The 22,036-nt window shown below is 46.4% G+C and overlaps 2 protein-coding genes across 9 annotated transcripts in view; both read right to left on the bottom strand.

The window, feature by feature from the left end:
* CSGALNACT1 (chondroitin sulfate N-acetylgalactosaminyltransferase 1) overlaps nt 1–22,036 on the bottom strand; it is a 457,921-nt gene that overhangs the window by 147,643 nt on the left and 288,242 nt on the right. The window lies entirely within an intron of this gene.
* LOC136573028 (uncharacterized) lies at nt 10,391–20,795 on the bottom strand. The gene is made up of 2 exons (XM_066574132.1): nt 17,976–20,795; nt 10,391–10,888 (listed from the first exon to the last, which is right to left on the bottom strand). Exon 1 carries the CDS (start codon nt 20,440–20,442, stop codon nt 18,340–18,342), a length of 2,103 nt encoding a protein of 700 aa, XP_066430229.1. The 5' UTR covers nt 20,443–20,795; the 3' UTR covers nt 10,391–10,888; nt 17,976–18,339.

The raw sequence follows: 22,036 nt of genomic DNA, 5'->3' as shown, positions 1-22,036 counted from the left end.
TTCTCTCTCTCTCTCCCCCTCTCTCCCCCTATCTCTCTCTCTCTCTCCCCTTATCTCTCTCTCTCTCTCCCCCTATCTCTCTCTCTCTCACCCCTATCTCTCTCTCTCTCTCCCCTATCTCTCTCTCTCTCTCTCCCCTATCTCTCACTCTCTCTCTCCCCTATCTCTCTCTCTCCCCTATCTCTCTCTCTCCCCCTATCTCTCTCTCCCCCTATCTCTCTCTCTCTCCCCCTATCTACTCTCTCCCCTATCTCTCTCTCTCCCCCTATCTCTCTCTCTCCCCCCCTATCTCTCTCTCCCCCCCTATCTCTCTCTCTCCCCCCCTATCTCTCTCTCTCCCCCCTATCTCTCTCTCTCCCCCCCTATCTCTCTCTCCCCCCCTATCTCTCTCTCCCCCCCTATCTCTCTCTCCCCCCCTATCTCTCTCTCCCCCCCCTATCTCTCCCCCCCTATCTCTCCCCCCCCTATCTCTCCCCCCCTATCTCTCTCCCCCCCCTATCTCTCCCCCCCCTATCTCTCTCTCCCCCCCCTATCTCTCTCTCCCCCCCCATCTCTCTCCCCCCCCCTATCTCTCTCTCCCCCCCCCATCTCTCTCCCCCCCCCCTATCTCTCTCCCCCCCCTATCTCTCTCCCCCCCCCTATCTCTCTCCCCCCCCCTATCTCTCTCTCCCCCCCCATCTCTCTCTCCCCCCCCATCTCTCTCTCCATCTATCTCTCTCTCCCCCCCTATCTATCTATCCATCTATCTATCTACCTCCTTTATCTATATCTATCTATCTCTCTATCTCCTATCTGTCGGTCTGTCCGTCTGTCTCTCTCTCGTATAAGTTATACATCTCCTGGATTTACTGCATTTATTTTGACACTTAGGCCTCATGTCCACGAGCAAAATAGGATTTAAAATCCGCAGCAGATCACCCGCATGCGGATCCGCATCCCATAGGGAGGCATTGACCACCCGCGGGTAGATAAATACCCGCGGATGGTCAATAAAAGGAAATTTTTAAAAAATGGAGCATGAAAAAAAACATGACATGCTCCATTTTTGTGCGGGTCTCCCGCAGGCTTCTATTAAAGCGTATGGAAGCCGTCCGGCCGGAGACCTAAAATAAGAATAACTTACCTGCAGCGGACCGGGCAGTTCTTCTCTTCTTCACGGCCGGATCTTCTTTCTTCGGCCGGGCGGATGTGCACGGCGCATGCGCGCGGCACGCAGCTGGCGTGTAGAGTACATCCGCCGGCCGAAGAAAGAAGATCCGGCCGTGAAGAAGAGAAGATCTGCCCGGTCCGCTGCGGGTAAGTTAGTTCTTATCTTAAGCGCTCATGTCCGCAGGGCAGGAGGGACCCGCTACGGATTCTCCATGGAGAATCCGTAGCGGGCCTGATTTTCCCCGTGGACATGAGGCCTTACACACAATTAAAAAACGCATCAAAACCGCATGCTGTTAATAGTGCCTGCAGCTCCTTTAGGGTGACTACCCACTACAGTTTTTTTTCACGGTGAAATTCGCAGCGGTTTTTTTTTTCTGTAGGGGTCTATGGGACTTGTAATGTTAAAATCGCAATTTACCGCGAAATCGCGATTTTGCGCGATCGTGATTTTAACATTACAAGTTCCATAGACCCCTGCAGAAAAAAAAAAACCGCTGCGAATTTCACCGTGAAAAAAAACTGTAGTGGGTAGTCACCCTAATACCGTACGCGGTCTTTAAATACTGCATGCAGGTTTTTTATGTGTCTTAATTGTGGTTCTAAAGTACAACATAAACATGACCCCCCTGAGGCTGCTCCCACACATGTGTTCAGAAAACGCAGCTCGAAATTGTGGCATTTTTACCGGAATTTCAAGCAGCCTTTTCGAACATAGGTTACAGCGTCTGACAGCGCTTTTAAATGCACCCCATCATTGTGATGGGTGATGCCCTGTGTTAAAAACCACGAAAACGCAGGAACTGAACAGACAGCTCTCGAAAATCACAGCGTTAGAAACACCATGTTCGAGCGCAGATTTGAGTAAGCTTATTAAACTCTATGGGAGTGTTGTACCGCGGCTAGTACGGCACTTGGGGCGGTGTGCTAATAGTGGTAAAAAGAGGTGTGTGTGAGAGTAGCCTGCGGGGCTACAAACAAATTTTCATGTTCAGGAAATGCGTCATGTTTGGAAAGATTACACCAAGGGGCAGATCATGTATGCAGCACGATATGGGTATGGGTACGGGAAAGTGTGGGGTGAAGGCCCAAGGGGGGCCCCGAGCTGAACTTTTGCACCCGGGCCCCTGAGCCTTTAGGTATGCCCCTGTTGATGGCCTATACTCAGTATCAAAGTTCGCTGCTGTGCCCGGTATGCGGTCAAGAGGTAGCAGCGATCACCTGATTGCCACAGCCTCTTCAGATAGTTGATCGTGGGGGCTTAAGGAGAGAACATCAATATTGGTGCCCCTGACAACACCTTTAAATAAGATGGAGAAAATGTGCACTGAATTACGTCCAGATCCCTTTTCCATGTCATAGGGTGGTTTAACACCTGCGTTGGGGAGTCCGTTTTCCTGCTCAATTCGAGGAGAAGGAAAGGGGAATTCCAGTGGCTGAATGGCTCAGCAAATCTGGTTCAAACCGGCCAATGGGGTCCATAGCATTTACCCTTACAGCATCTTAGAGCCTGTGACAAGGCACTTTGACACCCAGAGTGGATGAAGATGCATTTGAAGTTGTAGTTGTTCCACACAATTGTGCCTTGATTTGTAACTTATCACCCAAGAATAATTTGCTGCAAGTCTTTATCCAAGTAACATGTAAATAACCATCAGTGAAGCATTTTCTGACATCCTGTTTCTCACTTTTCAAACAAAACAAAAACATATTAAAACAATGATTCATTTCCCGATGCCATCCTGGATGTACAGCGTCTGACATAGTCTCTTATTTTAGAATGTAGATCACATTGACAGTTTGTAATGTGAGAGTGATTTAAAGTACATCTGCTAGACGTGTATACGATCGCACAAAGTGCTGGAATTACTCCTATTTATCATGCAGGTTTGATGCCCGGCTTATCAAATGTAGAATATTTTGTGCCTTTAAACCTAATCTTACCACCTTTATGCTCTCCTCTGAGGGAAGGTACGGGCAGGCATGCTGACTGCAGCGATATGTCAGTCTTATATATCTGTGAAGCGGTTTGTCAGAAAGTAGTCCTGCATATTCATGAGCTACAAGGCTAGCCCCACACAGTCACAGTCTCTCCTTCCAGTCACTGATTAGATAACGGTCAGTCAGTGGCTGGAGGGTAGGGTGAGGTAGCCGGGCTAGCCTGCAGCTCATGAATATCCAGGACTACTTTCTGTAGTTCTCTGTGTGTGCTGCTATTGATAACATGTAAGTTTCAGCTTCATAGATACATAAGAGACATACTGTGGCATCGGCATGCCTGCCCCTACCTTATATTGCCCTCAGAAAGGGCAACACAGTGGTGACAGATTGCCTTTAACATAACACTAGAGTTATCTTGTGCAATTTGTCTGCCCCATTTCAGGTGAGTTTTATTATCACAATAAGATACAGAAGATGAATCCTATAAAAAGGCAAACTCTGAATATTCCATATTCCCAAGTGATGGACCCTAGCCGATCAACTATTGATGACCTATTCTGAGTAGTATTCTCTCTGAAAAACCCCTTTAAGTTTTACGTTTAGTTTTTTCTGTTTCAGATCAATTTCTTAGATGTCACATGCCTGAGTAGTAACACACAGCTTAAGGTGTAAACATACACTACCGTTCAAAAGTTTGGGGTCACATTGAAATGTCCTTATGTTTGAAGGAAAAGCACTGTACTTTTCAATGAAGATAACTTTAAACTAGTCCTAACTTTAAACAAATGCACTCTATACATTGCTAATGTGGTAAATGACTATTCTAGCTGCAAATGCCTGTTTTTTTGTGCTAAATCTACAAAGGTGAATAGAGGCCCATTTCCAGCAACTATCACTCCAGTGTTCAAATGGTACAATGTGTTTGCTCATTGGCTCAGAAGGCTAATTGATGATTAGAAAACCCTTGTGCAATCATGTTCACACATCTGAAAACAGTCTAGCTCGTTACAGAAGCTACAAAACTGACCTTCCTGTGAGCAGATTGAGTTTCTAGAGCATCACATTTGTGGGGTCAATTAAACGCTCAAAATGGCCAGAAAAAGAGAACTTTCATCTGAAACTCGACAGTCTATTCTTGCTCTTAGAAATGAAGGCTATTCCATGCGAGAAATTGCTAAGAAATTGAAGATTTCCTACAACGGTGTGTACTACTCCCTTCAGAGGACAGCACAAACAGGCTCTAACCATAGTAGAAAAAGAAGTGGGAGGCCGCGTTGCACAACTAAGCAAGAAGATAAGCACATTAGAGTCTCTAGTTTGAGAAGCAGACACCTCACAGGTACCCAACTGGCTTCTTCATTAAATAGTACCCGCAAAACACCTGTGTCAACATCTACAGTGAAGAGGCGGCTGCGGGATTTTGGGCTTCAGGGCAGAGTGGCAAAGAAAAAGCCATATCTGAAACTGGCCAATAAAAGAAAAAGATTAAGATGGGAAAAAGAACACAGACATTGGACAGAGGAAGACTGGAAAAAAGTGTTGTGGACGGATGAATCCAAGTTTGAGGTGTTTGGATCACAAAGAAGAAAGTTTGTGAGACGCAGAACAAATGAAAAGATGCTGGAAGAATGCCTGATGCCATCTGTTAAGCATGGTGGAGGTAATGTGATGGTCTGGGGTTGCTTTGGTGCTGGTAAGGTGGGAGATTTGTACAGGGTAAAAGGGATTCTGAATAAGGAAGGCTATCACTCCATTTTGCAACGCCATGCCATACCCAGTGGACAGCGCTTGATTGGAACCAATTTCATCCTACAACAGGACAATGACCCTAAACACACCTCCAAATTGTGCAAGAACTATTTACAGCAGAAGCAGGCAGCTGGTATTCTATCGGTAATGGAGTGGCCAGCGCAGTCACCAGATCTGAACCCCATTGAGCTGTTGTGGGAGCAGCTTGACCGTATGGTACGCCAGAAGTGCCCATCCAACCAATCCAACTTGTGGGAGATGCTTCTAGAAGCGTGGGGTGCAATTTCACAAGCTTACCGCAACAAATTAACAGCTAGAATGTCAAAGGTGTGCAATGCTGTAATTGCTGCAAAAGGAGGATTCTTTGACGAAAGCAAAGTTTGATGTAAAAACAATGTTATTTCAAATACAAATCATTATTTCTAACCTTGTCAATGTCTTGACTCTATTTTCTATTCATTTCACAACGCATGGTGGTGAATAAGTGTGACTTTTCATGGAAAACACAAAATTGTTTGGGTGACCCCAAACTTTTGAACGGTAGTGTATGTTAATCATTAGAAGCAAGAACATATCCCGAATACCTTCTAATGGGTGTATATCTCTGCTGTTATGTCATTTTATCTATATAAGCAACTTGTTACTATGAATATATTAGAGAATCATCTGATACCACAAGAGACTGGAGTCTGCCTTTGCTCCTCTCCGTTAAAGCCACTTATTATACTACCAATTTGGAATCAGACACGAGAGGGTCCAACAACGACAGGGCTATAGACTATTATGAAATTGAACAGGCTCATTCTTATGCTGCATTTAGACTTAAGGAATATTGTTCAAAAAAATCGTCAAAACAAGCAAAAGTGAAGGATAATCGTTAAGATTTGAATGTGAGCCAACAACCGAACGACGAATGAGAACCGTGCACTTTTCATTCACTGTTCAATTTCAGTCGCACTAAAAATCATTGTCAGATCGTTCACTACTTGTTGCGCTTAAACAGTCCCAATCAGTGTTTCACCTAGGAATGTGGAGCACTGAACATGAAGTGAACGATTCGCAACGATGATCTTACTGGCTTAACAGTTTGAACAAGTGTGAATGAGTTTGCGGTGAAGTCAGAGGCGTAAGTTGAAGCTCCTGGGCGCCAGTGAAAAACCTGTAACACGGCCCACAACTATATTGCTTTATTTATAGTACTGCTCCCTATATGGAGAAGAGACGCCTTATGGGCCCACTAAGGCCCCTAGGCACGGGTACAAAGTGCATCCTCTGCATCCCCTATAGTTACGCCCCTGGGTGACATCACTCGCTCATTCAAACATGGGAATTGGCTTGTCTAAAAAGGGGCATTAGAGTAGAGTCTCACACTCCGGTTATCACAATTCGGCCAAAATCTCAGCCAACCACTATGTCTGACAGGCAAAAGATTTTTCCAGGAATACTCCTCATTCATCGGCAAACTCTTAAGGCCACTGCCCATTACAGGTATATGGGCGTTTCAAACTCATGTGGTTTACCACAGTGTGGGACTCTACCCATAAAGTAGGTCACATATTAAATAGCAGTCCACCAAACTCTTTCAGCCAACAGATATCACTCCACATCTCCATATGTACATGCGCTTGGCTCGTTTATACCAAAGCAAGATGGAGAAAATACTTGTAGCAGTAGTTAATTTCTCATGGGAGCAAAGGGGGTTTTACACTGAAAAATTATAAAATTCAATATTGTGGATACATGCATTAGTATAAAGAAGAATTGCTTGAAAAAAGGAGCTGTCCCATAAAAATAAGTTATGCTTTATCCACATGGGCGCTGCCATTCCTGCCAATAGGACTGCCAGAGATGATAGAGCACTTGCACCAGACCATCTTTGGTAGTCCCAATGAAAGTAACACAGCTGTAGTGTGCATGTGTGAATGGCTCTCCATTCATTCAAGGATGCGGTGGACACCCGTTCTCAGGATCAGTGGTAGTTCCAGCAGTCGGACCCCCACTGATCAGTAAGTTATTCCCTTAGCCTGTGGATAGGGTATAACTTATTTTGATGCGATAACCCCTTTAAGGTTACGCTCACACAGTGCAGTTATAGGTCTGTCTTTCATCAAGACTAGAACTGGTTAATAAGTTTTAATTGTATAAAATCTGTGCTCTTGGACACCAGCTTAAGTGATGAACCTACACTTTAAGGACACAGTTTCACAAAAGGCGACATAATACATGATAGGTATCCGTTACTTGTAATCAAAGGATTTTGTTAAGCTCTCAAAAGGACTAATTACAGCTTGCTATAATGACACAGTATAACAGCTGCACACTCATTTTAAGTAAATTACACATTTTTTCAATAAAAATGGCACCTGCACAAAACCGTAAATGTTCAATAAAAGACTGCTATAAACAATAACCCATCCTCAAGATAGATAATCAGATGTACATTCAACATTAAACTACTCTAGGATCTAGGATAAATAGACATAACTTGCAGCTCTGTGTCTGGTTTTGTGAACAGAAAGGGATGGCGAGTCATACATTGACCAATCGGTGACTATTGATGGCGCCATATGGAATTGAAGGGTCTGTCAGTTATTTGACCTTACACTGGCAGAAGAAAGTTGTGGCGTATATGAAAAATTCCACTGGCCTAGCTATAGGAGTCACAGAGATCACAATTGCAACCGGGCTCCTAAAATAGGGGGGGGGGGGCTAGAGGCCCTCTTTGCTATATACCAAGGTTGCCTGGCTGCACTGTTAAACGCTCCTCTTAGGTCCTCCATGCTGTGGAGGCACTGAGCAGCTTTTCCTGCACGGGAATTGATAGTCAGAACTTTCGCCAGCCCTGTCCCCTCCCCTCCAATATTCTGAGTGAAATAAACCACATCAGAGGGGAGAAGAGTGAGCCGGAGAGGAAGTTCTGACTATCAATCACGGTGCAGGAGAAGCTGCTACATGCCCACACTGCAGTCAGGTAGGCAAGCTGCATCTTATATCACAGAGGGGCAGAGGGAGAAACGAAGTGGCATCATGTGTGATGGGGGCAGAGAAAGGCTCACCTATAAGGGGCATCATATGTGACGGGGGCAGAGAAAGGCTCACCTATAAGGGGCATCATGTGTGACGGGGGCAGAGGGAGAACTATAAACGGCAATGGGTATAATTGTGACAGGGGTCAAAGAGAACCATAAGGGATATCTTGTGTGATGGGAGCAGAAAGACCTATAAGCTGCATCAGGACAGAGGAAAAACTGCAAGGGGCATGTTGTGTGACAGTGGGCAGAGGGAGAACTTGAAAGGGCCATGATGTGCGACGGGGCAGAGTGTGAACTACAAGGGGCAACTTGCATGATGGGGGAACAAAAGTAGCATTCTGTATGACAAGGCAGCTGGAGAACCATGACTGATGGGGTAGGAGAGAGAATGAGAGGCAACCTTTAAGGAGGGGGACTACAAGGGGCATTCTCTGTGATGGGGAGGGGCGGAACCACAACAGACCTTTCACACAGGACAGCATTCTCTGCAACAGCTGAACTTTTGCAGAGCCACAAGCTTTTAGCTACGCCCATAAAAAATACAGAGACTTCATCTGCCTTCTGTAGTAATCTGGAATAAATCAATAATGCATAGATGCAATGATTGATCTGCAAAAAATTCAAAGTTAGTTTGTTTCTTTCAAGTAATCTTCATTGTCTTGTTTTTAAGGTTAAATCAACTTTCACATATTTTAACCCATTGCCATTTGATTAGCAATTTTTGTACTTATATTTAATAATCCAAGTTTAAAAAGCAAAAAAATTTGCAATTATTTTACTTTACATCCATGAGTCGGGCCAATTTCATTAAAATTATCGTGAATTGGGCCAGCCGATTCTGATTGGCCAATAAAGGTTAATGGGAGTAAAAATTGATTTCACAAATTTGCCTTCTAGAAGGTTCCCAATGGAGCCAAAGCCCCATAAAATACAGCCACACATCTGGGGAACAGTTTGCTTCTCTCAAAAAGGTGTCAAAATAGTGTACAGTGTAGGGGTCTATCATAGAGCAAGGGTGTCACTGAAAACAAAAGGCCCACAAAGTCTCCTAGATCAAAAATGTCACTACACAAGATATCAGTGCTTGTTGTCAAAAGCAATGTCATTAAAGCTTGCAAAGGACAAATTCTACCAGGTGAGCAGAATAACCAAGCATGGACCTTCTCCAAGGAAAATCTGTAGAGCTACAGATGTTTCTTGCGCTTCAGAAAATTTTCCTTTTGGGAAAAGGAGGATGAGGAAACATGACAGAAGCAGAAGGAGAGCAGAAGCAATTCCACCACCACCAGCAGAAACAGTACCTTGAGGGCAGAATGTGCTCCTTGTAGAAACATGTGAGATGTTACTCCATATTGATATATTTTTCATAGGGTGGCAGGGTTGAGTAGGAGAAGAAAACATGGCGGAAGCAGGAGAGGGAAAGCAGCACCACGTCCCTTAGGCTGGGCTCCCACAAATGTATTTGAATTGCATATTAAGTGGTGAATGGCATCAATGTGAGTATATTGATTTTGATTCTTCCAAAATCTGCAAATAATTCATAGTAGCAGAAATCACGACTGAAGAATGTCCGAGCCTGCTTACATGCATTTTGTGTATTTGCTGTTTCACCATTTGGTTTTCTTTTGGTCTTCTATTAGCCAAAAAAAAAAAAAACACCACCACTAACTAAATAAGCCGCAATCCATGTGCACCATGATATGTGAGAAGAAAAGGCCTGTGTGTTTGAGCAGTTCCTGTTTGGCGCAGCATAACTGAATTCCCCAAACGCCACTGCTAGCAGCATAAGGCAGATATTTGTAGTGGCCGGACTGGAGAGAATTGCAATATACTGTATGCCAAAGCGTATTTTGTCTGTTTCGCTGCTCTATATATCTTTATCTATATATCCATCTATATCCTCTCCTAATGTACAGACCGCATTTCGTCTAGGCACATAAATGTGTTACGCCTCCTTTCTCTACTCTCTCCAATATAACCCGGTATACAAGCTTTCACACCAGCAGCAATATATCTTCTGCAGAATATCCGTCCCTATTAACAGACCACGTGTTAGTTACACATATAAACGTGATGCAGTTTTTCTATCCTGTGCTCAGTTGTAAAATGGGCGCGGGTTACACTGTGCCTATGTTCTATACGACTAGGTCATGTGATGCTGGCATCCAATGAAACTGCTGCCTATATGCAAGATGGGGGACACATTAGGTGATATTCGCAAGGTATCCTAGCTGCTGATTGGTTGCACTTTGGCCCCTACAGTAGACATTATGGAAAAATTTTATTTTCCAACAATTTTCACCAAACATCTGTTCGGACTTAACCGTTTTCATTTTGTGAAAGACAGGAATTAGGTTTACCTGTTAATTCCTTTTCTGGAGTCATCCTGACAGCATACACAGTATACACATGGAGGATGTCCACTGGACCCCTGTTGGGACAGGAAGCGGAAAAACATACAAAAGGCACCTCCCGCCACCGGCTCACCAGTGTGTACCAAATAACTACAGTGACCCGGCTTTGCTTAATCACTCATTTTTAATACCGAAACCATAGTACAATACGTTACTTCACGTAGAGAAGGATAACTGAAGGGGAGGGAAAAGCCCCTATGCTGTCAGGATGACTCCAGAAAAGGAATTAACAGGTAAACCTAATTCCTGTCTTCCCCTCGTCATCCTGACAGCATACACATGGAGGAATACCAACAACCGAGGGCTTTAGGGAGGGACCACTGCTTGCAGAACTTTCCGCCCAAAGGCCGTGTCCCGGCTGGCCCCCACGTCCAGACGATAGTGTTTTACAAAGGTATGGGTGCTTGACCATGTGGCGGCTCTGCAAATCTGGTCGGTTGTCGCCTGGGCTCTCTCCGCCCAGGAACAGGCGACCGCCCTAGTAGAATGGGCTCTAACTTCGCCCGGGAGTGGGATCCCTTGGGATCTGTATGCCTCTTCTACGGCCCTCCTGACCCACCGCGCTAGGGAGTCCTTAGTAGCGGCCTCTCCTCTGCGTGGACCCTGAAATTGAATGAAGAGGTTATTAGATTTCCTAAAGGTATGTGAGACCTCTAAGTACTTCAGAACTGCTCGTCACACGTCTAGGTTATGGAACCTCTGTTCCGTAGTGTTCCGGGGTTCCTGGCAGAAGGAGGGAAGTACTATTCTTTGCTCTCTGTGAAAGTCCGTGAGGACTTTCGGCTGAAAGAAGGGGTCGGGCCTAAACTCTATCTTGTCCGGGAAGATGGTCATATATGGGGTTTTTATAGAGAGGGCTTGGATTTCCCCGATCCGCCTGGCGGATGTAATGGCCACTAGGAAGGCAACCTTATATGAGAGGGTCTTAACTGAGAGTTCCTCCAGGGGCTCGAAGGGGTGTGCGCAAAGGGCCTGTAAAACAAGATTCAGGTCCCATGGGGGCATGGTTCTTCTTATAAAGGGGTGAAGTCTGACTGCTCCTTTAAGGTATTTTTTGACTAGCCTATGGTCGCCTAACGGGAAGTCAAAGAAGGCTCCTAGGGCGGCCACCTGGACCTTAAGGGTACCAGGTTTTAGGCCCATGTCCAGTCCGTCCTGAAGGAACTCTAGAATCTTATTAATGTCTGGTTGTTGGAGGTCGTGAATGCTGTGCCCCAACCACCTAGAGAAGGTGTCCCACACCCTGGTGTATATGTTCCTGGTGGACTCTTTTTTTTAACAGATAAATTTTTATTGGGTTTTACAAAATTTTGTTGTGTTACAAGTCAATTCCTTTCTTTGAATTATACATTGGTAATGAACCAAATTTCTCATATGCCAGGTGTAGGACAGTTGTTAATTTCACAACAATGTACATAGCATACAATAAAGCTAACAGTTTCCATTGACTTTTTTCATAAAACAGTATTTATAACGCCGAATAGACTTCTGAAAGAGAACTTTTGAAAAACAGTTCAGGGTTAACTCAAAAAACGTTAAACGGTCTTCTTACATCATGTCCACGATTGTCCAACAGTGTGAATTTTTTTGGATATCTACTTAGCAAGGGGTTCTTTGCGTATATCTGATCCAGGGGTTCCAAGTGCGAAGAAAGTTGGGCATAGAGTCCCCAGATAAGGCAAGTATCTTCTCATACGAGCAGTGATCTGTCATAATGTCTAATACTTCAGATATTGTGGGAGGAGTTGTAGATCTCCATTTTCTAGTTATGGACAATTTTGCCACCATCAGCAAGTGGCATACCAGCTTTCGGTTGGGTAGGGGTATATCATTGCAGTTCAGTAATAGTAACGCGAGTTCTGGAGACCTAGGAACCGGATGGCTCGAAATTCTCTGAACTACTTGGAAAATTCCTCTCCAAAAGGGTTGTATGAATGTGCAGTCCCAGAATAGATGGATTAAGGAGCCTGTTTGGCAGCACCCTCTCCAGCAGTTTTTGTCGAAGTTCGGAATGTATCTTGCTAGTCTAGAGGGTGTATAGTACCACCTGGTTAAGGTTTTATAGTATATCTGAAGTAGATCTGCAGACAGGGTAGATTTATTTGCCCAGGAAAAAGCTGTTAGCCATTGACCAGTAGAAAATGTTTTCCTTAGGTCTAGTTCCCAGCTCAAGAGGTGCATTCTCTTTTTTGGGCCTAGCTCTCCTGCAAGTATACCATAAAATCTCCCTGTCAGCGATGACTTCATCTGTTTTTGATCAGAGATTAGAGATATTATTTTGGTAGGTAGTGTATATTTTTCTAGATGACATGATGTCAGGCAGGATCTTATCTGATAGTATGTGTATAGCTCGTTGGAGGGGATATTGTACTTGCCTTTTATTATTTGGAAGGGAAGAATTTTCCCCTCTGAATATAAATCTGAGATATATGTTATGCCTACTCTCGACCAAGCTGAAGTTGAGAGACCTGGGATAAAGTATGTAAGGGTCTCGATTGGGAGTTTAATTTCTTTTTCACCTAAGCTCGCCTTTAGTTTTAGGTTGCAGATGTTCCATGCTTGTAATGTAGCTAGCATTGGGGGGGACAGGCCTTGTATATTTAAATCTAGGGGAGGGTGAGAGACAGATGCCGTTGATGCGGCCGCGAATAGAAGAGAATTTAGCCCTCTGTTTTTGTTGAATTGTTTTTCAATATAAAGCCACGAGGGGAGAGGGTGTGTTTCTTTAAGCCAGAACTTAGATGCGTTTAGGTTTATGGCCTGGCAGTATGCCCATAAATCCGGTACTCCTAGGCCCCCCTGCCTACGGTTGAGAGATAAAATCGAGGGCGCGACTCTAGGTTTTTTGTTATTCCATATAAATCTGGAAAGTTGCTTTTGGAGTTCCATCACTTTGGTGTGTGGTATTGGTAGAGCTATTGTACGGAAGATGTACAGAAGTTTGGGTAGTATTATCATTTTATATAACGTGATTCTCCCAATCCACGAATACTCAAGTTTACTCAGAGAACTTAGCTCTTCTTGAACCGAGAGGCACAGGGGGTCCAGGTTAGTTGAGATCATTTCTGCTAGTGGGTAGGAAATAGTTATCCCTAAGTATGGGATTGAGGTCTTCCACGTGTATTTGAATTCGGACTGGATGGCCTGTTTCAGCAAGGAGGGGATATGTATTCCTAAGATTTGGGACTTATTTATGTTTATCTTGTAGTAAGATATGTTACTAAATTCTGTTATAATGTTTTGTGCTGCTCTTAAGGATTCTAGTGGGTTGGATAATGTTAGGATTACATCATCGGCATATAATCCGATCTTATGTTGTCTACCTCCACTGGGGAAGCCTCTGATGAGAAGTGAGGTCCTAATTAGCTCTGCTAAAGGTTCCATCACCATTATAAACAGCAATGGCGAGAGGGGGCAGCCCTGCCTTGAGCCGTTCGTTATCAGGAAGGGCTTGGACAAGGTCCCATCTATCAGCACTCTGGCGGATGGGGAGGAATATAAAGCTTTGATTGCTCTCAGAAAACTGCCTCCCACGCCAAATTTTTCCAGGGTGGCGAACATGAAACCCCAATGAAGTCTATCAAACGCCTTCTCCGCATCCAGGGCAAGGAGGAGAGAAGGCGCTTGACTCGACCCCACCCCAGCCAGGAGGTTAATAAGCCTCCTTGTGCCGTCAGATGCTTGCCTGCCCTTAACAAAACCCACCTGATCGCTATGTATTAAATTTGGTAATATTTGGAGTAGTCTTAGCGCTAGTATTTTTGATAATAGTTTTGTGTCAGAGTTGAGGAGGGAGATGGGTCTAAAATTTGCGGGTGTATCTGTTGGTTTTCCGGGTTTGGGGATCGTGACAATGGTTGCTTGGAGCATTTCCGGGGGCATATTTCCTGAATGCATGGCTTCATTAAAGATAGATGCAAGGTAAGGAGATAGTGTTTGAGCATATGTTTTATAATATTCGTTTATAAAGCCATCTGGCCCTGGCGATTTATAGTTCTTTAGTAATTGTATTGCAGAGATGACTTCCTCTTTTGAGATGGGATCATCTAGAGTGTAGCTCGAGGGGTCAATTTTGGGGAGGGACATTTTTTGTAGAAAATCATTGATGATGTTCGAGTTTGGTTGGGGCGTTGATGCATCATTCTTTAGGTTATACAGGTTGGCGTAGAATGAGCTGAATTCGTTGGCTATATCTTGTGGGTGGGTAAGCTTAGTTTTAGAATTATTTGATTCGATTAGAAAAGGAATCTTTGCTTTGATGTGTTTTGGCTTTGCTTTATTTGACATCAGTTTGGATGGCTTATTATAGTGAGAGTAGTAATTCGCTTTCATAAACATATGGTTTTTATTATGTTGTTCTATCAGGATAGTCCGTAATTTCCTTCTAAGGGCATTCAACTCTATTTGATCTGTATTTAAAGGAGATGTTTGCATTCTTTTTTCAATTATCTGTATTTGATTTAAGAGTTCGTCGACTAGTTTCTGCTTATTTCTTTTGTGTTGGGAATTTAGTTTGATTAAAATGCCCCGGATGACCGCTTTATGCGCATTCCATAAGGTAAAGGGGCTTATCTCTGGGCTGTCATTAAAACTAAAATATTCTTCTAAGGCTTTGGTTATTATGTTTTTATTTTTTGGGGCTTTGATTAAAGGGACACTCATACGCCATATTCTTGTATTTATTTTGGGAGGGCCTAAATTTATGTTCAATGTTATTGGGGCATGGTCTGACCATGTGGCAATACCTATCTCTGAGGAGGTGAGTAGTGGTAGGGTCCATCTATCTACTAAGAAGAGGTCAATACGTGAGAATGAGTTGTGTCTGTGGGAAAAGTGGGTAAATTCTTTGGATGAGGTGTTTAGGCATCTAAATGAGTCATATAATGCCTCTTTGTGTAGCCAAGGAGAAAGAGTGGGGGAGGTCCTCCGTTTGTTTGTCGAGTCTAAATTTTTGTCCGGGATGCTATTAAAGTCCCCACAGATTACCAGCTTTCCAATTTGTATTCTTTTTATTTTCTTTATTGTCCTATTCAGAAAGGAAATTTGTGATTTATTTGGGGCATATATATTAGCTATTGTAATAGGGCATTCATTGATTGTGCCGGCCACCGCAAGATATCTGCCTTTAGGGTCTACAAGGCTCGCTTTGTGTGTAAAGTTAATATTTGACTTAAAAGCAATCAGTACTCCTACTTGCTTTTTGGGAGCGCAGGACATATATATTAAAGGAAAGTTTTTGTTAGAGAATTTTGGGCACGCTGAGGAGGAGAAGTGCGTTTCTTGTACGCATATCACTTCAGCCCCTGATTGTTTCGCATCACGCCAGACTGACGCTCTTTTAAAGGGTGAGTTTAGTCCCCTTGCATTTTGAGAAGTGATTTTAAGTGACATGGCTGTTAATTGGACGCTTGGTAGTACTATGAGGACAACAAGAGACCGTGTAAACAATAACAACAATAATGATGCTTATACATACTGCTGGAGGGGAATCATGTTCTTTAAAACGAGGATTCACAGTACTTGAATCTTGATTCCTGTAAAGATAAGGTAAGAAAACAAAACAAAAATGCAGAACAGTGTGAAAAGCAGGAATTATTGCCTGCATACTCGTGGGGGAACGGATAAAAGTTCACCTAAAGTCAATCTCTTCCACTTGAAAAGTCTTGGGTAAGTTTACCCAGGTACGAAGCGTTGAGAGGTATAGGGATAAACAATCCAATCGGGATTAGTTTTCAAGTGGTTGTTGCTCGGGACCAGGAATTGGGGATTTTGTTTGTTCTTGCAGCTGTGGCGTTTTGTGCTTCTTTTGGTATAGAGATATTCCATGATGCTAGAATTCTATTTCCTTCTTGAGGAGATGGAATCACATGGAGGGAACCCTCTTTGTGGATTAATAATTTCGTGGGAAAACCCCACTTGTATAGGATTTTATTCATGCGCAGGGCTGAAGTGATCGGAGCGAAGGATTTCCTTGCTTGGATTGTTGCTTGTGATAGGTCAGCGAACATCTGGACCTTTGTAAAAGGTTCTGGGAGAGTGCCTAATTTTCTGGAAGTCTGCATCATAGCTTCTTTTACGTGAAAGAAATGAATACGTGCAATGACATCTCTTGGGGTTTCAGCAGGGAGAAAATTTGGTTTGGGAAGTTTATGGACCCTGTCAATAATTCTTTCAGATTCTGGTATATCTGGGAGAATGGCGTTGATAAGCTGTGAGATGTATCTGTTTAAATTGGGTTGGCCAATATCTTCTGAAATTCCGCGGAACTTTACATTGTTACGCCTATTCCTATCTTCTAAATCCGCTAGCTTATTTTTGATGGTAGTAACTTCGTCTTCTAAAGAATAGTGGGAGTCAATCAAATTGTTGTGAGAAGTGGTTAACTCCTCCATCTTGTTTTCTATATGCTCCGTACGTTCCCCCAGATCTTGGAGGGATGCATTTACGGTTGATGACAGCAAATTAAAATCGTTGTGCATTGACTTCCTCAGCGCAACCATTATATTTTTAATAAATAGTTCAGAAGCAGGTTGATCTGAGGAGGGGAGGGTGTGCATCGGATCCTCAGACAAGCACAGGTTAGAAGCTGAGGGGGATGGAGAAGTTATTCTTGGCCTTTGCTTTTCTGGGCTTGAGGAGGGGGAGGGATTCCCCTCTCTTTGGGATTTAGCTATGGGCGCCATTTTAACTGTTTTCCCGCCTGAACTCTGGGGGGAAATTTCTTCACTCACCCTCCTTTGGCGTTGTTCTCGGGGTGCCTGCGGTAGTCTGCGCTGTGGAGTACCTCCGGTGCTTCCCTCCGTCCCAACGCCGGCAGCGGTAGCTTGTTCAGAGCTAGCAGCAGCAGCTGCAGAGCTCGTTTCTTCTCCCTCTGTGTCAGGGTTGGAAGCGGGGGGGCTGTCTGTGAGCGCAGCTCCGTCCCTGCCGGCGGTGCGGGCTGTGAAGAAGTCCGACACTCTATGCGGCGGCGGGTGTTTGGAAGTTCCTCTTTTTGGCATCTCCGCTGTGTCCCTGGTCTCTGCTGGTATCGGCAGGCTGTTTTTCTCCTCTCTCCGTCGCTTATATGTCGCTGGGGAAGAGATTAGTCCGGGAGAGCTCAGTAAGGTGCAACTGGCTCGAACGGCATTCAGGCCACGCCCCCTCCTGGTGGACTCTTTGAGACTCTCGCATAAGGTGGTGGTCACCCTCCCTGATAGGCCCTGGTTCAGGTATTTTACCCGCACAGCTTCCAGGCCGCTAGTCTGAACTGTCGGGCTTTTGGGCAAATCAGGGGACCCTGTTGTAGGAGGTCGTCTCTCCACGGCAGATGTAGGGGCTCATGTGTTGATAGAGCGGCCAGGAGCGGGAACCAAGGTCTCTTGGGCCAGAACGGGGCCACCAGGATAACGGAGCCTGCGGACCCCTGGATCTTCTTTAGAACCCGAGGGATCAGGGGGATAGGTGGGAAGGCGTATGTCAGGTCCCATTCCCACGCTTGGGATAGTGCGTCTATTCCCAGGGAGCCCCCGTCTGCCCCCCTGGAAAAGAACCGGGGGCACTTGTTGTTCTCCCGAGAGGCAAACAAGTCCACCTTTGGAGTCCCCCATCTTTCTGTAATCAATTGGAATGCCTCTGGATGTAGTGCCCACTCCCCAGGGTCTATCCTCCTGCGGCTGAGGTAGTCTGCCATGGCATTCTCTGGGCCCCTTACGTGGAACGCTGAAACGGAAGGCATCCGCTGCTCTATCCACCCGAGCACTTTCGCCGCCAGGTCTTGTAGTCGGGGGTTCCGCGTGGATCCCTGGTGGCGAATGAGGGACACAGTTGTTATGTTATCCGAAAATATCTTAATGGGTCTACCCCCGATCTCTGTCTCGAGGTCACGGATGGCCCTCCAGACCGCGCAAAGCTCCTTGTAATTGGAGGATTGAGTGGCCTCTTTCTGGTTCCAGACCCCCTGGACATAGCGACAGCCTAAGTGGGCCCCCCCAGCCAGTTGCGCTCGCGTCGGTGAAAATGGATACTGGGGATGCCGGGTCCCAACTTGTGGACCTGGCGAGGTTGGAGATAGATGTCTACCACCCCAAGGAGGACCTTACTTTGTGAGTGAGGGTGACTTCCTGATCCAGGGAAGCTGGTGATTTGTCCCAGTTGCTCAGGATAAAGTCCTGGAGAGTTCTACCATGTAACTGGGCCCACGGGACTACTCCAATACAGGCTGTTATGAGACCGAGGACCCTCATGCCTCTCCTAAGGGATACTTGGGAGGCTAACGAAAGTGCCCGGCTTTCGTCTTGGATCGTTTTTTGCTTTTCTAGCGGGAGGGAAGAGCACTGGTGGTGTGAGTCCAGGATAACCCCTAGGAACTTTTTCCTTTGTTCGGGCTGAAGATTGGATTTGTCGAAGTTATTGATCCAACCTAGCGACTCGAACAGGTGGAGGGTGAGGTTGACCCGGTGCTGGAGTTCCGAGGGTGATCCTGCTATAAGCAGGAAATCGTCGAGGTATGGGACAATTAGTACTTTGTCCGTCCTTAGTGCTGCTACCATCTCCAATACTAGTTTGGAGAATACCCGCGGTGCGGAGGAAATCCCGAACGGCAGGCATGCGAATTGGTAATGCGAGACTGACCCTTCTATCACCAGGGCGAATCGAAGAAACTGTTGGGAGTCTGAGTGTATGGGAATATGATAATAGGCGTCTTTTAAGTCCACCGTGGCCATGACGCTATCTGGTGTGATTAGGGGGATCGCTGATCTTACTGATTCCATTTTAAATCTTCGGTATGCTATAGATTTATTCAGGTATTTCAGGTTGATTATAACTCTGTAGGCCCCGTTAGGCTTCTTAATAAGAAACAAGGGGGAGTAGCAGCCTTTGAACCGTTCTTCTGAGGGAACCGGGATAATGGCCCCCAGGGATAGTAGGTCCCGTACCCCCGACTGGAGGGCCCGGGCCGACGCGGGTGACTGGCAGGGGGTAACCATGAACCTCCGGGGAGGGGGGGCGGAAAGCTCAATTCTATAGCCCTCTGAGACCAGGCGAAGGGCCCAGGGATTGGAGGTTATTTCGTTCCATCTATTGGCGAACCCCCTAAGTCTGCCCCCCACCTGCCGGATCCCGATGGGCGGATTCTCACCCTTTCCGCCTTTGGGGTAAGACCAGCGTCTGGTTTTCCCCTTCCCCCTGTATGTTCTCGGGGGGACAAAGGGAGGAGGGTAGGAGGAGGAAGGCCGCTTGACGGGTCTCTCTGCTGGTAGCCCCTGACTTTTGTCTGAGGCCTTCTCCAGGAGTGTGTCCAGGGAAGGTCCGAAGATGCGATGTCCTTGGAAGGGCAAAGAGCAAAGCCTGTTCTTTGAGGCATTGTCCCCTGTCCAGGCTTTTACCCAGACGGCCCTCCTGGCTGTGTTCGAAAGTGCCGCCGACCGGGCCCCGAACCTTACTGACTCCATCGAGGCGTCCGCCAGGAAGCCGGTGGCCTGTTGGAGGAGGGGAAGGCAGTTGGAGATATCTTCCCTCGAACCCCTTTGCGAGACCAGGGCCTGGAGTTGGTCTAGCCAGAGCGTCATGGATCTCGCTACCGACGTGGCCGTAATGTTGGTTTTCATGGTGAGGGCCGCTGACTCCCAGGCCTTCTTCATTGCCGAATCCACTCGTGAATCCAGTGGGTCCCGCAATTGGGAGATGTCCTCAAAGGGGAGGGCAGCCTTCTTCGAGACCCTGGCGACCGCCAAATCCACCTTCGGGACGGTGTCCAAGAACTCAATGTCCTCCGGGGTGAAGACCATACGCTCTTTAAACTCCTTAGGCAGGAAAAACTTGTGTTCTGCCTGTTTCCACTCGGTCAAGATAAGCTGTTTTAGGATATCATTGACCGGGAATGATGGTTTGGGCTGAGGTATGAGTCCCCGGAACAGGGTATCCTGGAGGGATGGCTGCTGCGGCGTCTGTTCCTCCACCTGCATGGTGTGACGGACCGCTGTTAGTAGCTGCCCCAGATCCGCCGATGCGAAGAAGTACTTCCTCGTGTCTTCCATGGGCGGTATGGATTCTGAGGGGGAATCTTCTAAGAACCCTTCCTCCGAGTCTGATTCTTCTATCCGTGACCGCCTTACCCTTTTCGTGGGGGGCGGAACGGAAAGAGACGAGAGAGAGGCCTCGATCTCCTCGCGGATCATAGCTCGGATGTCCGATATGCCCGAGGGGCCTTCCTCACGAACCACTTTCTCTGTGCAGGCTGCGCATAAGGGTTTGGTGTGTCCCTCGTCCAGTCGCCGCAGGCAGACTGGGCACTTGCGCACGCGCTTCTTGGCCTCTCTGCCCTTTTGTGCTTCTCTGTCCTAAGAGACGGAGACAGCAGAAAAAAAGGGGGGGGTTTTCCAGCACCTGATCCCTTCCTTACCCCTGGTGTGAGCCCCCGGAGGTTTACTCACCAGCGGGTTGCTCTCCGTGTCTTCTCTGGCCGACATCTTTACTTAGGTGCTGACCGAAGACATGTGGGGAATACCTGCTTTTCTCCTCTTTTTTTTTTTTTTTTTTTGATTTTCAAATTTGGCGCCTTTTCCCTCGAGGCCCTGCCCCCCCGTGACGCGGCCGTGCTGACGTCATGCCGCCGCGCCGGACCCGGGGGATACACTCTGCGTCGGGCTCTGAGGAGGGCGCATGGATGTCCGGGGATGTCGGATCGAGCGCAACCGTCGGCCCGCGCCGCGCGCTCTCCCCCCCCCCCCCCCTCGCTGGCATACCTGCTCAGCCGTCTGCCGACAGAGGATCTCTGGAAGCCGGGTCCCGACGTCCAGAGCGGGTGCCTGATCCGGAGGGCGGCTTCCAAGCCCTGCAGGTACCGGACTGTATCTTCCCAGTGCGACAACCCCACTGGGCAGTGCGCTAGGGAAGGGTTCCCCGCAGGGAACGTGGTGCTGGTCCTTGGGATCCTGCGGGTGAGGGTCCCCACGTAGGGTCTCACCCGCGCAAGCTCTGCCAGCCCGACCAGAGAGTCGTCCCCCCACGGGCGGGCAGGCTGCATAGGAGTTTCCTTTCTTCTTTTTTCCTTGCCTCCAGCATACACCTGGAGGCTTCCGCTTGGACTGTCCTGTAGGGACAGGAAGACACTGGTGAGCCGGTGGCGGGAGGTGCCTTTTGTATGTTTTTCCGCTTCCTGTCCCAACAGGGGTCCAGTGGACATCCTCCATGTGTATGCTGTGTATGCTGTCAGGATGACGAGGGGAAATCGGGTTGATTTTATGGCCTGGCCAATCAAGACAAGCAACATAAGCATCATAAAAGTTAGGTTGCCAGTAGATTTTCTTTGTAAAAGGTTTCGCTATAAATTGCCAGTCATTGAAGAACCCATTGGCTTTGCAACTCTTCAGTTCTGTAGCAGCGTTGCACTACAGAGTCACAGGTACTCCACAGTATGGTGCTGCCAGCTGCCGAATGTCAGACATAGTCTCCCTTAGCAGAAATGCTACACAATACAGTTAACATGCTAGGTCTTGTAGGCCTCTTCTATGTATGAAATATTGCAAGATGTATGACAGATATATGCTTTCCTTAAAACATTGTTGCCGGCACGAGGCCTGTTACATATAGCATAAATAGAGGGCAACCAAGGAATTTCCAAGTGCATTTTATAATAATGCAAATTTTTAAAATACTTTTTTAAAATAAAAAGCAATATGTTCTAAATCCATTTCACAACCCAACGTGCCATGCAAGTGTCTTGAACGCCGATATCCAGAGCTAACCTATATATGAGAAGCAATAATTGTT

The sequence above is a fragment of the Eleutherodactylus coqui genome, chromosome 7 (genome assembly GCF_035609145.1).
Source record: "Eleutherodactylus coqui strain aEleCoq1 chromosome 7, aEleCoq1.hap1, whole genome shotgun sequence".
NCBI lineage: Eukaryota > Metazoa > Chordata > Amphibia > Anura > Eleutherodactylidae > Eleutherodactylus > Eleutherodactylus coqui.
Note: the sequence above shows the minus strand (reverse complement) of the source record. Positions and strands in the feature narration are given on the sequence as shown.